Raw genomic sequence first — 16,783 nt, 5'->3', positions numbered from 1 at the left:
AGATCACAAGGTCAGGAGATCGAGACCATCCTGGCTAACTTGGTGAAACCCCGTTTCTACTAAAAATACAAAAAAAAAAAAAAAAAAAAAATTAGCCGGGCGTGGTGGCGGGTGCCTGTAGTCCCAGCTATTCAGGAGGCTGAGGCAGGAGAATGGCGTGAACCCGGGAGGCAGAGCTTGCAGTGAGCCAAGATCGCACCACTGCACTCCAGCCTGGGCGACAGAGCGAGACTCTGTCTCAAAAAAACAAAACAAAAAACAAAAACAACAACAAAAAAAAAATGATGAGGCCAGGCATGGTGGCTCATGCTTGTGATCCCAGCATTTTGGGAGGCCAAGGAGGGTAAATTGCCTGAGCTCAGGAGTTCGAGACCAGCCTAGGCAACATGACCAAACCAGTCTCTCTAAAAAAATACAAAACTTAGCTGGGCACAGTGGCACATGCCTATAGTCCCAGCTACTCAGGAAGCTGAGGTGAGAGGATGACTTGAGCCCAGGAGGCAGGGGTTGCAATGAGCCAAGATCGCGCCACTGCACTCCAGCCTGGGTGATAGAGTAAGATCCTGTCTAAAAAAAAAAATGTTCGAAGTGATTAATAAGCATGGAGGAAGTATTGGCATTATTCATTTGTTTCCTTTTAAAATCTCTTCTCTTTATTAAAAAGAAAGTGGTATAGATGCAAGGAAGAAACAGAAACAGTCTAGGTGGAAGAGATCACTGCCCACATAAACATTTGATATTTTCAAGGACAAGATCTAGTTTAAAAAAATAAAAAAAGAGTGAAGAGGAAGAGAGAAAAAAATAAACATTTGACATGTAGCAAAGGAGGTGGCAAAAGGGCAAAGGCAGAGAGAAAAGGAAGAATTGGTCGCTAAGTGGGCTTGGAAGAAGGAAACAGAGACTCAGAACAATTCAGGGAGTTCCTCAGCTTATATGGAATCAAAAATTCAATTCTGTTTAGATTATATTGCGATATGTTAAAAATCAAATCATTAGCCGGGCGCGGTGGCTCACGCCTGTAATCCCAGCACTTTGGGAGGCCGAGGGGGCCGGATCACAATGTCAGGAGATCGAGACCACGGTGAAACCCCGTCTCTACTAAAAATACAAAAAATTAGCCGGGCGCGGTTGTGGGCGCCTGTAGTCCCAGCTAATCGGGAGGCTGAGGCAGGAGAATGGCGGGAACCCGGGAGGCGGAGCTTGCAGTGAGCCGAGATCGCGCCACTGCACTCCAGCCTGGGCGACAGAGCGAGACTACGTCTCAAAAAAAAAAAAAAAAAAAAAATTCAATTCTGTTTAGATTATATTGCGGTATGTTAAAAATCAAATCATTAGCCGGGCGCGGTGGCTCACGCCTGTAATCCCAGCACTTTGGGAGGCCGAGGCAGGCGGATCACGAGGTCAGGAAATCGAGACCATCCTGGTTAACACGGTGAAACCCCGTCTCTACTAAAAATACAAAAAATTAGCCGGGCGTGGTGGTGGGCGCCTGTAGTCCCAGCTACTCGGGAGGCTGAGGCAGGAGAATGACATGAACCCGGGAGGCAGAGCTTGCAGTGAGCCGAATCGCGCCACTGCACTGCAGCCTGGGGACAGAGGGAGACTCCTTCTCACAAAAAAAAAAAAAAAAAAAAAAAAAAAATCAAATCATTAAAAATAAAACACTGCAAGAAAATGGATAATCTCATCCTATGTTCGAGGGAAGGACTTTCAGTGCTTATGAGCAATGAACAATAAATGTATATACAGATTTCCCACCTACTCAGTATCATATCAAAACTGATGGATTGATATGAACTGATTGTGTGAGAGTGTCCAGTCCAAAAGCCCTCTGTGCATCGACTCGGAATCCTACTTTTTAGAAGCTGCCATACAAACTTTGAAATATGTTCAATGTAATAACAATTTCAGAGTAAATTTAAAACTCCTACTGTTATAAGCAAGGGCGCCTTGAGTTCTGTTAGGAGCACACGATGGAGACTGTGCAGCCTTATTCAGTCACCAATGAACCCTGTGACCCCCACTCTGTGCCTGTGGAGCTCCAGGCTCTGGGGACACAGCAAGGACAGGACAGGGAGTAAGAAGCAGGTGTCCTGCAGACTGGCACAGTCACCACCTCAGTGCAGCCGCTTTGTCCTCTGCAGTCCCCTGTCTCTTTCAGGTTCCATTTCCCCTGGGCCAGGAGAGCTAAGGCACTGCCCTCTTGCACTGTCTGTGAAATCCCAGGTAAGCAGCGGGCCAGGAAACAAAATGACCTGTCCCCCACTCACCAGCAGATGCTCTGACTCCCCTGGGGACAAAGTGTTGACGTCTGTCTGCTCTGCTGGCTCCTGGACTTCCATTTCCTGTTCAGGGACCTGGCTGGGCTGCACGATACTCACGATCTCATTGAGGGCATTGTCCTCAGCCCCAGGCCGTTGTGGGGAATGTGAGCTCTGGAAAAAACATTGGGAAGGCAAAGAGTCCACTCAGGAATCCACACCTAGGGCTCGCTGCAGGGTCCCCAGTATGCAGCTGGACCTGCCATCCCCACCCCCTCTCAGTGAGGTCACCGCAGGCAGCCCAGTCTCAGCACATCTAGGACCTGCTGCTGGGGCCAGGGCCCCAGTGCTGTGCTCTGGCAGACACCCCATCCCCAGGGTGCAGGCTGTGGGGTAAGGGTGTCACCTGGGCTGCAGCAGGGCTCACCAGCATATGCGGTGCTCAAAACAGCCATGTGTCCCCCACAGTCAGCCCAGAGCCCCCAGGCCACTTCAGAGAGTCAGGGCAGCCATGAGGACAATGGGGACCCACCCACCCAGGTTCTGCTGTCCCAGGAAGCAGTTCCTGAGCCCCTGAGCCCCCAGCTCCTGGAGAAACCAACTCACACTGTCCACACGCTTAGGGTCCCCGCCACCACCTAAAAGAGAAGGAGTCTCCTTAGCAGGAGGGGAGGGTCCCACACAGCACCTCCCTCCCAGAGGACAGTGGGGCGCAGGGGTGGGCTGGGGGCAGGGACACTGGACAAGGAGCCCCGGGCCTGGGGACAGGAATGGGGTCTTACAACTCAGAGACACCCTGAGGAAGGGGGATGAGAAGGGGAACTAGAGTAAAACCAACACATGGAAAATCTCTGTGTTCTGCTCTGACCAAGGCTGAATAAATCCCGCGACCACTTCTCATCCTCACCCTTGTCACCCAGTTGAGGAGCCGACTGCCCCCTGCCTGGCTGGGCCTGAAGGTGGGAGGAACTGGCCCTGCCCTCCTGGACTTGGCTGGGAGATGAGGGGACCCCCAGCTCCGGAAGAGGGAGTGATGAGACCAGGGTTCTGGGGGGTGCCTGGGATGTGGGGATGGGGGTGACCACAAGGAGGAGGATACAGCCAGGCTGGAGACACTAAGACTTGGGGGAGGGGCAGCCGTTTCTGTCTGTGGGAATAGAGTGGGGGGGGGCAGGGCAGAGAGTGCCCAGTGCTTCCGCCCTCAGCCAGCACCTACCTGAGCAGACGCCTTTCAGGTAAGGAAGGACTTTCTTCCACAGTGAAGTCTTCCAAACAATCACAGCCACAACCACGATTACGACGAAAACTATGACCCCTATGATGATGCCTGAGAGGGAACAGGGAGAAGCAGGAGTCCCAGGGCTGGTGGTCACTGTCTTCTCCACAGCTGGGACTTCCCCAGTGTGCTTTGTACCTGATTCTTTGTGGACACACTCGATGTCACTCCAGGGCGTACAATCCTTGACCTTGACCATCCCTCTGGGGCACCTGGGTACACACAGGGAGGGAGAGGGGGGACTCTTGATGGAAAGTTGGCCAGGTGGGATGAAAGAGGAGCCACCCTCCCTCCCCAGTGTCCCTGAGAAGGTGTCAGGGAAAGGGCAGGTTCCTCTTGTCTGCAGGGGGTCCCCCTATGCTCCCTTGTTGAGGCTGGGGAAGAGTCTGAGCATGCGCACTTCAGGCCCCTCGGCCTCCCTGCTCTGGGGTCAGAGCTGCAGCTCCAGGAGCCTTCCGTGCTGGGCACACACGGATCTTCCCTGGGCTGCAGGGGAGGCTGCGTTAGGAGGAGCCACACTCCAGGGGAAGGTCACAAGCCCCTATGGCCACAAGCTGAGTCTGGTCTTCCAGTCAACCACAAAAGTGAGCTCTTGTCCCCACCTGTCTGCCCATTCCTCCCAATCACAGCAAATACTACGGGGGCCAGAGAAGAGCAAATTACCCTTGGCCCCTAAAACCCAAATAGAGAAAAGACAGGTCTTATTGGGGGATCAGGGGCCAGGGGCGAGGCCAGCTGGGTGGGCTCAGGTCCTCATGGGAACTTGAAGGAGCTCCACCCACGGCCTTATTATGCCTCTTGTGGGCTGTGGGCACTTTTGTCTTTATGGACCCCTGCCTGCATAAAAAATGTTAAAAATTACATTTTATTGCTGAATTGGTATCAAGATGAATATATCCCTGGCTGCATTCTACTCATTCTTCTCATTTCAAAAGAAATTAAATCGTTTCATGGGCCCCTAAAAGTATCATGGGCCCTACATCATGGCCTTCTGTGGTCAGTGAACAAGTCAGCCTGGCCAAGGGGACTCGTGCTGGGGAGGGGTGGGAAGGGGCTGCTACAGGGGGCAGGGGTGGGGACAGGCAGAGGGATCAGGAGGGGCAGCCACAGGCTGAAGGATGCCCCATGGGGGTGCTCTCAGAGGATAGACAGGGGTACAAGGAGGCTTGGGTCTTCTTGGGGTTCTGTGGAGCTGCTGGGAGCCCCCGGCTGCTGTCTCACTCTGTGCGGCACTTCCGGCAAATCTCGGGGGAATCTTCTTCCCGGAAGGTGCCTTCTTCGCACTGACACACCGTGTTTCTGGTCGTGGTGCAGGAATTCACCTCCACTTCACCTGACGACAGAGCACAAGGTTTTGGGATATGTTTTCCTGATGTGTCCCTTGACCCTTCCTCCCCACCCCAAGACCCTCCTACTCAGCTTAATTCAGTTCGCCAAGGAGTTCTGAGGGCCAGTTTCTGCACCAGCACACTGGTGGCTCATACAGGACGCCCACCCTTCAGCTGTCGCCAACACTCAAGAGTCATACAAAAGGACCACAATTCATTATTTATTACATTAGATTAGGGGAAAGCATCGTTTAGGGAACAAGCATTGTTTAGATCACATGGTCAGTAGCAAGGGAAGTGTGAGGCATCACCTGAGAGACTGCAAGGAGAGGAGCCCTTGGGTGATTTCCCCAAGGCCCGGCCTGCTGGGGAGGAGGGAGAGGCCTGAGAACTGGAAGGATGAGTGAGGCTGAGCACCTGCCAAGAGCACAGAGCCCGGGGGAGAGAGCCTGGTCCAGAAGCAGACCCGTGCCACTGCTGAGACCCAGCCCTGTGCACTCGGCCAGGCTCATAGCCCCACTCCTTTGCAGCTGATAGTCTAAAAGATTTCCTTACCATGTAGCATACATTGTACAAATAATTTCTGTATTATTATTATTATTATTATTAAGACAGGGTTTTGCTCTGTTGCCTGGGCTGGAATGCAGTGACGCAATCTCGGCTCCCTGCAACCTCCACTTCCTGGGCTTAAGAGAGCCTCCTGCCTCAGCTTCCTAAGTAGCTGGGAATACAGGCACACACCACCCTGCCTGGCTAATGTTTATATTTTTGTAGAGATGGGGTTTCTCATTTTGCCCAGGATGGTTTCAAACTCCTGGGCTCAAGCGATGCCTCCCAAAGTGTTGAGATTACAGGCATGAACCACTATGCCTGGCCTGTTTTATTTACTTAAAAACTCGAAGACAAAATCACGGAACAAAGTATGACGAAGACCAAGGTGGACCAGTATCTAGGTCTCCTGATCCCATTTTAGCTACAACTTTTATGTCATCACCCTGCATTCCACCTTGAGGCATGGGGTCCTTATGTTCTGTACCTGAGTCACACTTGGTGCAGCGCAAGCAGAAAAGGAAGTCATTCCAGTGAGTGCTGTAGTCCTGTCCATATTTGCAGGAGATACAATCTCTACTGTCTTCGGAGATGTGGTGTCCTGGGAGGGGAGAGAAAAGCTGGTGAATGAAATGTCACAGGATTCCCAGCAGCTGGCAGTGGTGACTGGGGGACTGCTTTTTCAGGGATGTGTGGAACCCAAACAGGGAAATCTCTAGCTTGGTCAGTTTGTCAATTCTGCATTCACACACCTTAAACCAGCACTGCCAAAAGAAATATAAGCCACACATTTATTTATTTATTTTATTTTATTTTATGTTATGCTTTACTTTTGAGACATAGTCTCATTCTGTTGACCAGGCTGGAGTGCAATGGCACGATCTTGGCTCACTGCAACCTCCGCCTCCAGGGTTCAAGTGATTCTCCTGCCTCAGCCTCCTGAGTAGCTGGGACTACAGGCACGCACCACTACACCTGGCTAATTTTTGCATTTTTTTAGTAGAGACAGGGTTTCACCATATTGGCCAGGCTAGTCTCGATCTCCTGACCTTGTGATCCACCTGCCTCAGCCTCCCAAAGTACTGGGATTACAGGCGTGAGCCACTGCGCCCAGCCTATTTATTTATTTATTTAGACAGGGTCTTGCTCTGTAGCCCAAGCTGGAGTGCAGTGGTGTGATCTCAGCTCACTGCACCCTCGACCTCCCAGATCCCCCCTCTCGCCCACCCACAAATAGCTGGGACTACAGGTGCACACCACCACACCGGGTTAATTTTTTGTGTACTTTTTCTTTTGTAGAGACGAGATTTCACCATGTTGCCTAGGCTGGTCTCAAACTCCTGGGCTCAAGCGATTCACTCTCCTTGGACTCCCAAGGTGCTGGGAATACAGGTGTAAGCCACGTACGTGCCCAGCCCACATATGAAATTTAAATTCACACTCAGCACATTAAAAAAAGTGAGAAGGGGTAAAATTAATTTTAATAATGCATTTAAATTTAATGTACCCCAGATAATATCACTTAAATATGTAATCCACATAAAACGTTGAGATATTTTACAGCATTTTTTTTCATAGTATGTCTTCAAATCCTGCGTATATTCCAACTCATGGCACATCTCAATTTGCAGTAGCATATTTATTTCTTTTTTATTTTTGAGATGGAATCTTGCTCTGTTGCCCAGGCTAGAGTACAGTGATCTCGGCTCACTGCAACCTCCGCCTCCTGGGTTCAAGCGATTCTCCTGCCTCAGCCTCCCAAGTAACTGGGATTACAGGCACCCGCCACCGCACCTGGCTAATTTTTGTATTTTTAGTAGAGACGGAGTTTCACCATCTTGGCCAGGCTGGTCTTGAACTCCTGACCTTGTGATCCGCCCGCCTCGCATATTTCAAGTGATTGGCAATCACATGGGCCTAGGGACTACTATATTAGACAGTGCCATTTAGACCTTTAAAATGCACAGAATAATGTCCTAATACCTGTTCTGAATGAGCTCCTAGCCAGTGGAAGATACACCAGGAGCAGAAGTCATAGAACAATGGGAAAAGCCTTCAAAATTAAAGCTCACACCATCAGCCATGGGAAGAAAATGGGAGGAATCTCTATAGAGTCAAAGAATGATCCAAAGAAAGAGGGACTAAAGCTGCCCTGGAATGAAGATGTGTTTCAAAATTGGAAAGTGTGAGTCCCGCCAACTCTGCTTTTCTTTTACCAGATTGTTTTTGGTCAGTAAGTCCTTTTTAATTCCATACGACTTTGAATATAAATTCTTCCATTTTTAAAATAACACCACTGAGATCTTGATAGGGATTGCATTGAATCTGTATATTGCTTTGGGTAATTTAACACCATTTTGATCTATGAACATGGAATATCTTCCTGTTTATTTTGGTTTTCTTTAATTTCTTACAGCAATGTTTGATAGTTTTCAGTGTAAAAGTTTCGCAGTAGCAAAGAACAATCCAAAAGGGAAATTAAGAAAAACACTTTCATTGACAATGACATAAAAACAAATAAAACATTTAGGAATAATATTTAACAAGGAGGTGCAAGACTTTTGAAAAACATTTGTCTACATATCCAAGAAGCTCAACGATCTCCAAGCAGGATAAGTTAAAAGAGAACTACACTGAGACACATTATAGTCAAATGGACAAAAGCCCAACACAAACAGAAAATCCTGAAAGCAGCAAGTGGCCCACTCAGTATGTACAAGGGAACCCCAATAAGGTTATTAGCTAATTTCTCACCAGGAACCACAGAGGCCAGAAGGGAGTGGGTAACATATTTAAAGTGCCAAAAACCAAAAACACACACAAAATCCTGCAACCAAGAATCTGATATCCAGCAATACTGTCATTCAAGAAGGAAGAAGAAATTAAGACATTCTTAGGTAAGTGAAAGGTAATGGAGCACATTACTAGTAGATCTGCCCTGTGAAATGCTAAAAGGAGTCCTTTAGGAGGTAATGTAATGACATTAGGTAATAGCTCAAAGGCATATGAAGAGATAAAGAATACTGGAAAAGGTAAAGATACAGGTAAATATAAATGTTGGCACACAGCTACTCAGGCTGCTATAATAAAATCCCATAGACCAAGTGGCTTAAACAATAGACATTTACTTCTCATAGTTCTAGAGATGGCCACCATCTTGCTGTGCATTCACATAACCTCTTCCTTGTGCACACGAGAAGAGAGAGAGAGAGACAGCTCAAGTTGTCTGGTGTCTTTTCTTAAAAAGGCACCAATTCCATTATGATGGCCCCACCCTCACGATCTGATCTAAACCCAATTACTTCCCAAAGACACCATCTCCAAATACCATCACATTGGATAGTAAGGCTTCAACATATGATTTCGGGAGACACAATTCAGTCTATAGCACAGTATTGTGGTACATTCGGCTTGTAAATCCTCTTGTTTACTTATATGATTTAAAGAGCAAATGCAGAAAACAATAATTACAAATTGATATTAATAGGCACACAATGTACAAGGATGTGATCTATGACAACAACAAGATGGAGGAGGAAAGATGGAGAAGTACAGGAGCGCAGTGTTTGCATACCATTGAAATTATGTTGACATTATTAAAACTAAGCTCAAGTCCATCTCAGAAAGGGGCCAGTGGGTCCCCAAACCCATCCTGTCTGATTTCCCCATTTTAGTATGCATAATTGGAATAGACATACTCAGCAGCTGGCACAATCCCCACCTTCATTCCCTGACATGTGAAGTGAAGACTAAAGACCAGGTGGAAGCCACCAGATTTGCATTTACTTAAAAAAAAAAAACAGTAAATCAAAAGCAATATCAGATGGGCATGGTGGCTCATGTCTGTAATTCCAGCACACTGGGAGGTCAAGGCAGGAGGATTGCTTGAGGCCAGGGGTTTAAGACCAGCCTGGGCAACATAGTGAGACTCCATCTGTACATACACATACAAAATTATCCAGGTATGATGGTACATGCCTGTAGTCTTAGCTGCTCAAGAAACTGAGGCAGGATGATTGCTTGAGCCCAGGAGTTCAAGCTGCAGTGGGTGCTGATTATACCACTGCACTCCAGCCTGCGTGACAAAGTGATACCCCACCAGTAAAGCACAAAAAAACAAAAGCAATGCCACATTCCTGGAGGGATTGCAGAGATCATTACCACCATCCAGGATGCATCTGTGGCGATTCCCACCACATGCCCACTGAACTTGCCTATTTGGCTTGTGCCAAAGACAGTTGGATCTTGGTGAATGACAGTGGATTATCATAAGCTTAACCAGGTCGTGATTCCAGTTGTAACTGCTGTACCAGATATGGTTTCATTGTTTGAGCAAATCGCCACATCCCTGTCACCCTGGTACCTGGTATGCAGGTATTGAACTGGCAAATGCTTTGTTGTTTATACCTGTCAATAAGGACTCCCAGAGAAGCAGTTTGCTTTCAGTTGGCAAGGCCAGCAATATACCTTCACTATCCTATCTCCGGGATGCATCAACTTGCAGCCCTATGTCATAATTTAGTTTGCATTGCTTTTTTCTTTTTTCTTTTTTTTTTGACAGAGTCTTGCTCTGTCGCTCAGGCTAGAGTACAGTGGCATGATCTCAGCTCACTGCAACTTCCACCTCCTGGGTTCAAGCGATTCTCATTCCTTAGCCTCCCAAGTAGCTGGGATTACCCATGTGCGCCACCACATCCAGCTAATTTTTGTATTTTTAGTAGAGATGAGGTTTCACCATGTTGGCCAGGCTGGTCTAGAACTCCTGGCCTCAAGTGACCCATCCACCTTGGCCTCCCAAAGTGCTGGGATTACAGGCATGAGCCACCACATCTGGCCTGCAGGGTTATTGATGGTCTTTCCCTTCAACAAGACATCACACAAGATGATCCATTACATTGATGACATTATACTGATTGAACCTCATGAGCAAGAAGTAGCAACTACTCTTGACTTACTGGTAACACATTTGCATGTCAGAGAATGGGAAATAAATCTGACAAAATTTTAAGGGCCTTCTACCTCAGTAGAAGGACAACAACTAGGAAGCAAATTCCTAGTTGTTGAATGGTGTGGGGCATAAAATATTCCTTCTCAGCCAGATGCAGTGGCTCACGCCTGTAATCCCAACACTTTGGGAGGCTGAGGCAGGCAGATCACGAGGTCAGGAGATCGAGACCATCCTGGCAAACACGATGAAACCCCATCTCTACTAAAAATACAAAAAATTAGCCAGGCAAGGTGGCGGGCGCCTGTAGTCCCAGCTACTAGGGAGGCTGAGGGAGGAGAATAGCATGAACCCGGGAGGCGGAGCTTGCAGTAAGCCAAGGTCATACCACTGCACTCCAACCTGGGCAACAGAGCAAGACTCCACCTCAAAAAAAAAAAAAAAAAAAAAAAAAAACCAAAAAACATATTCCTTCTCTTCTAAGATAGTCTAAGATAAAAGATAAATTGTTGTATCTGCCACCCCCCACCCCCAACAACCAAGAAAATGACACAATGCCTAGTGTGCTTATTTTGATTTTGGTGGTAACATAATTCTCATTTGGGTGTATTGCTTTGGCCTATTTATCAAGTGACCTGAAAATGTGCTAGTTTTGAGTGGTGCTCAGAACAAGAGAAGGCTCTGCCACAGGTCCAGGCTGCCGTAGACATTTTTCTGTCACTTGGGCCATACGACCCAGCAGACCCAATGGTGCTTAAAGTATTGGTGGCAGACAGCAATACTGTTTTGAACCTTTGGTAGCCCACTCTAGGTCAACCACAGCTCAGGCCCTTAGGTTTTGGAGCAAAGACTTGCCATCCTCTGCAGATAACTACTCTCCTTTTGAGAAACAGCTCTTGGCTTGTTTCTAGGCCTTAGGGCAGACTGAATGTTAACCATAGGCCACCAAATTACTCTACGACCTGACTGCTTATCGTGAACTGAGTGTTATTTTGCCTACCAAGCCATAAGTTTGGGCACATACAGTCTGAAATTTCCATTTCCATTTTCAAATGTAATTAGTATATATACAAAATTGGGCTTAAGCAGGCCCTGAAGGCACAAGAAAGTTACATGAAGAAGTGGCCCAAGTGCCCATGATCTCCACTCCTGTGATATTACTTTCTTTTGCCCGACCTGCACTTATGGCCTCATGAGAAATTTGCTATGGTCAGTTACCAGAAGAAGGTTTACAGATGGTTCTGCACCACATACAGGTAATACTTAGAAGCGGACATTTGCAGCATCACATCCACTGTTTGGAACATCCCTGAAGGATAGTGGTGAAAAGAAATCCTCTAGATGGGGTGCAGTGGCTCACGCCTGTAATCCCAGCACTTTGGGAGGCCAAGGTGGGCGGATGACCTGAGGTCAGGAGTTCGAGACCAGCCTGGCCAACATGGTAAAACCCCATCTCTACTAAAAATACGAAATTGGCCAAGCATGGGGGCACATGCCTGTAATCTCAGCTACTTGGGAAGATGAGGCAGGGGAATAGCTTGAACCCGGGAGGCAGAGGTTGCAGTGAGCCAAGACCATGCCATTGCACTCTAGCCTGGGCAACAAGAGCGAAACTACATCTGAAAAATAAAAAATAAAAAAAAAGAAGATCACTCCACTGGGCAGAACTCTGAGCAGTGCACCTGGTTGTTCATTTTGCTCAGAGGGAAGAATGGCTAGACATGCAGTTATATACTGATTCATGAGCTCTGGTCAATGATTTGGCTGGACAGTCAGAGACTCAGAAGGAAAACTGATAACAAGGAAGTCTGGGGAAGAGGTGTGTGGATAGACCTCTCTGAATGGATAAAAAAGTGATCTTAGCAGGGAAGGATTTTAATAATCAGGTGGATAGGATGACCTGTTCTGTGGATACCAGTCGGCTTCTTTCCCAGCCACCCCTGTCATCACTCAATGGGCTCATGAACAAAGTGTGCGTGGTGGCAGGGATGGAGATTATGTATGGGCTTAACAATACAGAATTCCCTCACCAAGGCCAACCTGGCTGCAGCTGCTACTGAGCGCCCAATCTACAGGGAGGAGAGGCCAACACTGAGTCTCTGAGATAGCACCATTCAGAGGGTCAATCTGCCAGTTACCTGGTGGCAGGTTGATTATTACACTGAACCATGTATATCATGGAGGGGGCAGCATTTTTACTGGAAGAGAAGCTTATTTTGCACATAGACTTGCTTTCCCTGCACGCAATGCTTCTGTCAAAACTATCCTCTGTGGACTCACAGAATGCCTTATCCACAGTCATGGTATTCACACAGCATTGCTTCTGATTGAGAGACTCACTTGATGGCACATGCATTGCCCACTGTAACAGGCCTGTGCTCATGGAAGTACTGGTCTTACCATGTTTCCCACCATCTCAAAGCTGCTGGCTTGATAAGATGGTGGGATACGGCCTTTTGAAGACTCACTTATAATGTCAGCTGGATAGCAGTACCTTGAAGGGCTGCAACAAGGTTCTCCAGGAGGCTGTCTATGCTCTGAATTATCCTCCAATACAGGGGGTTGGTTCTTCCATTGCTAGGATTCATGTGTCCAGGAATCTAGGGGAGGAAGTAGGAGTGGCCCCACTACACATTACCTTTCGTGGCCCGTTAGCAAATTTTTTGCTGCCTGGTTCCTCGACTTTATGCTTTGCTAGAGCTCTGAGTTTCAGAGGGAGGAATGATTCCATGAGGAGACAGAACAATGCTTCCATGTAACTTGAAGTTAAGACTGCTACTTGGCCACTTTGGGTTCCTCATGCCTCTGAATCAACAGGCAAAAACCAGTTACACAAACCCTCCTTGCTGGATTGACTGATTCTGACCACAAAGGGGAAATCAAAGGGGAAATTGGACTGTTATTCCACAATGGACGTAAGGAAGAGGATGTCTAGAATACAGGAGACTCCTTAGGGCATATCTTAGTATTAGCATGCCCTGTGATTAAAGTCAATGGAAAACTACCACAACCCAATTAAGGCAGGACCACTAATAGCTCGGAGGCTTCAGGAATGAAGGTTGGTTCACTCTACCAGGCATAGAGCCATGACCAGCTGAGGTGCTTAGTGAGGGCACAGGGAATACAGAATGCACAGCAAAAGAAGCTTCTTATAAATACCAGCTACAATGACATGACCAGCTATGGAAACAAGGACTGTAATCATTATAAGTACTTCTTCCTTATTGTGTTATATGTGTGTGCTTATGTGTAAATATATGTTAAGCAAATATCTATGTTTTCTTCCTTCTCTTATCCCCTTGTTACCTGACATAAGATATTTTGAATTTATATCATAGTATTTAAGTATTGTTCACTCTATAGTATTTATGTTTCAGGGTATCAAGGAGAGGAGTAAACACCACTCAAGGACTTTGCATCCTCTTCTGGAGAAAGGGTTAGTGCGTTTTCAGTTGTATACAGGATAGCTGTATTATGCTAGGTGGAAATACAATCTTATTATTTCCGTTACTTGGAAATTAAGTATGGTTTAAAAGAATTTCAAATCTTTAAAAATTCTGTATTAGTCAGGGCTCTCTAGAGCAGGAGTCTCCAACGTTTTTGCCACCAGGGACTGGTTTCCTGAAAGACAATTTTTCCACGGACTGGAGTTGGGGGAATGGGGATGGTTTCAGGATGATTCAGGCATGTTACATTATTGTGCAGTTTATTTCTATTACTATTACGTTGTAACATATAATGAAATAATTATACAACTCGCCATAATGTAGAATCAGTGGGAGCCCTGAGTTTGTTTTCCTGGAACTAGATGGTCCCATCTGGGGGTGATGGGAGACAGTGACAGATCATCAGGCATTAGATTCTCATAAGGAGTGCGCAACCTAGATCTTTCGAATGCGGAGTTCACAATAGGGTTCGCGTTCCTATGACATCTAATGCTGCGGCTGATTTGACAGCATGCAGAGCTCGGGCGGTAATCCTCACTCATCTACAGTTCACCTCCTGCTGTGTGGCCTGGTTCCTAACAGGCCACGGACCCCTGCTCTAGAGAGATAGAGATTTATCCTAAGGAATTGGTTCACATAACTGTGGAGGCTGGCAAATTCAAAAGGTACAGGATAGGCCAGCAGAGAAGAGTCATAGCTCAGCTCTGAAGGCTGCCTGCTGGCAGAACAGCCTCTTTCTTGGTGGAGGTCAGTCTTTTTTCTATTGAGGCTTTCAACTGATTAGATGGGACCTGCCAACATTATGGGGGTAATCTGCTTGACTCAAAGTCCACTGATTTAAACGTTAATCCCATCTAAAAACAACAACAACAAAAAACACCTTCACAGAAACATCTAGGATAATATTTGGCCAAGTATCTGGGTAACCAAGTTGACATGTAAAATCAGCCATCACAAGTCAGCCTTGCTCCATACATATGCATGTCCTTAAGATCGACGTCAGTGGTCACACAGTGTGCAAGGATGTGATCTATGACAGCAACAACAGGAAGCTGGAGAGATGGAGCTGTGCAGGAGCACAGTATTCGGATTGCAATGAAATTATGCCGGGATTATAAAACTACCTTTTTAGATACTTAAGAAGGTAATTGTAATCTTCAAGAAACCAGTAAGAAAATACATTTTTGGCTGGGTGCATGGTTCACGCCTGTAATCCCAACACTTTGGGAGGCCAAGGCAGGTGGATCACTTGAGGTCAGGAGTTTGAGACAGCCTGGCCAACATGGTGAAACCCCATCTCTACTAAAAATACAAAAATTATCCAGGCGTAGTGTCTACTCCTTGTCCTCAGGAGGCTGAGGCAGGAAAAACGCTTAAACCCAGCAGCCACAGGCTGCAATGAGCCGAGATCGTGACACTGCACTCCAGCCTGAGTGACAGAGCAGACCCTCTCTCTCTCTCTATATATATATATATAAAAGATATGTATGTTTAAGATAAATACACACATACATATCTTTAAGATATATATTAAAATAAGTATATATTTAAATATATATTTATTAAAGATATACATATAGAAAATATATGTTTAAGAAAAAAAGAAAATCAATTTTAAAATATGCAGAAAAGAAAAGAAGTAAGTCAAAATGGTACATGCCAAGAAATAAACTGAAGTTTTTTTAAAAGGTGGTAAGGGAGGAACAAAATATATATAAGTCATAAAGAAAACAAATAGCTGAAGAGCAGAAACAAATCCTTTCTTGTCAATAACTATGTTAACTGAAAATAGTTTAAACTCTGCAATTAAAAGGCAGAGATTGGCAGAGTGAGTAAAACAAAAGCAAAAAATAGACCATAATCATCTATATGCTATCCACAAGATTCCTGAATTATTTTTATTAATATTGAAAGACATTCTAAAAAAACCAAATTACACAAACCTTACTTAACAATGTACCATAATGATACATTATTATCATACATAATGTAAGTATCATACATAATGATAGTGATTCATGTCACTGATAAAAATGTGATTATTTAATAACAGTGTTGGGGCAACTAAAAAGGTGGCTGGAAAATAATAAAGTGTCTTCCTTACTTGCCTCTTACAACAAAATAAAGTCCAGGTGGCTCAATGACTTAATTATAAAATAGAAAACCACAAAATGACTGCAAATATATATGAGAATTTTTTTTTTTTTTTTTTTTTGAGACAGAGTCTTACTCTGTCACACAAGCTGAAGTGAAATGATGTGATCTCAGCTCACTGCAACGTCTGCTACCCTGGTTCAAGCAATTCTCCTGCCTCAGCCTACCAAGCAGCTGGGACTACAGGCACGCCACTACACCCAGCTAATGTTTGTATTTTTAGTAGAAACAGGGTTTCGCCTTGTTGGTCAGGCTGGTATCGAACTCCTGGCCTCAAGTGTTCTTGAACTCCTTGCCCACCTTGGTCTCTCAAAGTGCTGGGATTACAGGTGTAAGTCACCGCGCCTGGCATTATATGGGAATTTTTGTTAGAAGTTTAGACCCGGCGCAGTGGCTCACGCCTGTAATCCCAACACTTTGGAAGGCCGAGGTGAGAGGATCGCTTGAGCCCAAGCGGTTAAGGCTACAGTGAGCTATGATCCTGCCACCGCATTCCAGCCTGGTCAACAGAGTGAAATCCTATCTCAATCAATCAATCAATGCATAATTTCCCTAATCTGTAAGAATTCATGTGACTCAATGATTAAAACAAACAAACAAACAAACAAAAAAACCTAACCTCTTACAAGGAGTGAAGAAAACCTAGCAGAACCCGTGTACAAATGGTGTCTGTGTCATCAGCAGATTCTTGACCTCATTCACAGGAAGAGAAATGCACATTTCGAGGAGTTTCCACGTCTCAGTCCTTTATGCTTGCTATGGCCTGCTCCCTGTGGTTGGAAGGACCATCTCCCCTCTAGGATGGAAGTTCTCCAACTGCTCCT

At 46.0% G+C, this 16,783-nt stretch overlaps 1 protein-coding gene across 2 annotated transcripts in view; it reads right to left on the bottom strand.

The window, feature by feature from the left end:
• Positions 1 to 16,783, bottom strand: part of LOC105482067 (TNF receptor superfamily member 10b) — a 53,334-nt gene that overhangs the window by 6,997 nt on the left and 29,554 nt on the right. The window contains exons 3-8 of one of the 2 annotated variants that reach the window (XM_011741941.3): positions 5,902 to 6,015; positions 4,759 to 4,870; positions 3,676 to 3,749; positions 3,478 to 3,588; positions 2,868 to 2,899; positions 2,271 to 2,435 (exon numbers count right to left, since the gene is read on the bottom strand). In XM_011741941.3, the coding sequence (XP_011740243.2) occupies positions 2,271 to 2,435; positions 2,868 to 2,899; positions 3,478 to 3,588; positions 3,676 to 3,749; positions 4,759 to 4,870; positions 5,902 to 6,015 (608 nt within the window). Of the gene's footprint in view, positions 1 to 2,270; positions 2,436 to 2,867; positions 2,900 to 3,477; positions 3,750 to 4,758; positions 4,871 to 5,901; positions 6,016 to 16,783 lie in introns of both variants that reach the window. The other variant, XM_011741940.3, reaches the window with a different exon arrangement.

The sequence above is a fragment of the Macaca nemestrina genome, chromosome 8 (genome assembly GCF_043159975.1).
Source record: "Macaca nemestrina isolate mMacNem1 chromosome 8, mMacNem.hap1, whole genome shotgun sequence".
NCBI lineage: Eukaryota > Metazoa > Chordata > Mammalia > Primates > Cercopithecidae > Macaca > Macaca nemestrina.
Note: the sequence above shows the minus strand (reverse complement) of the source record. Positions and strands in the feature narration are given on the sequence as shown.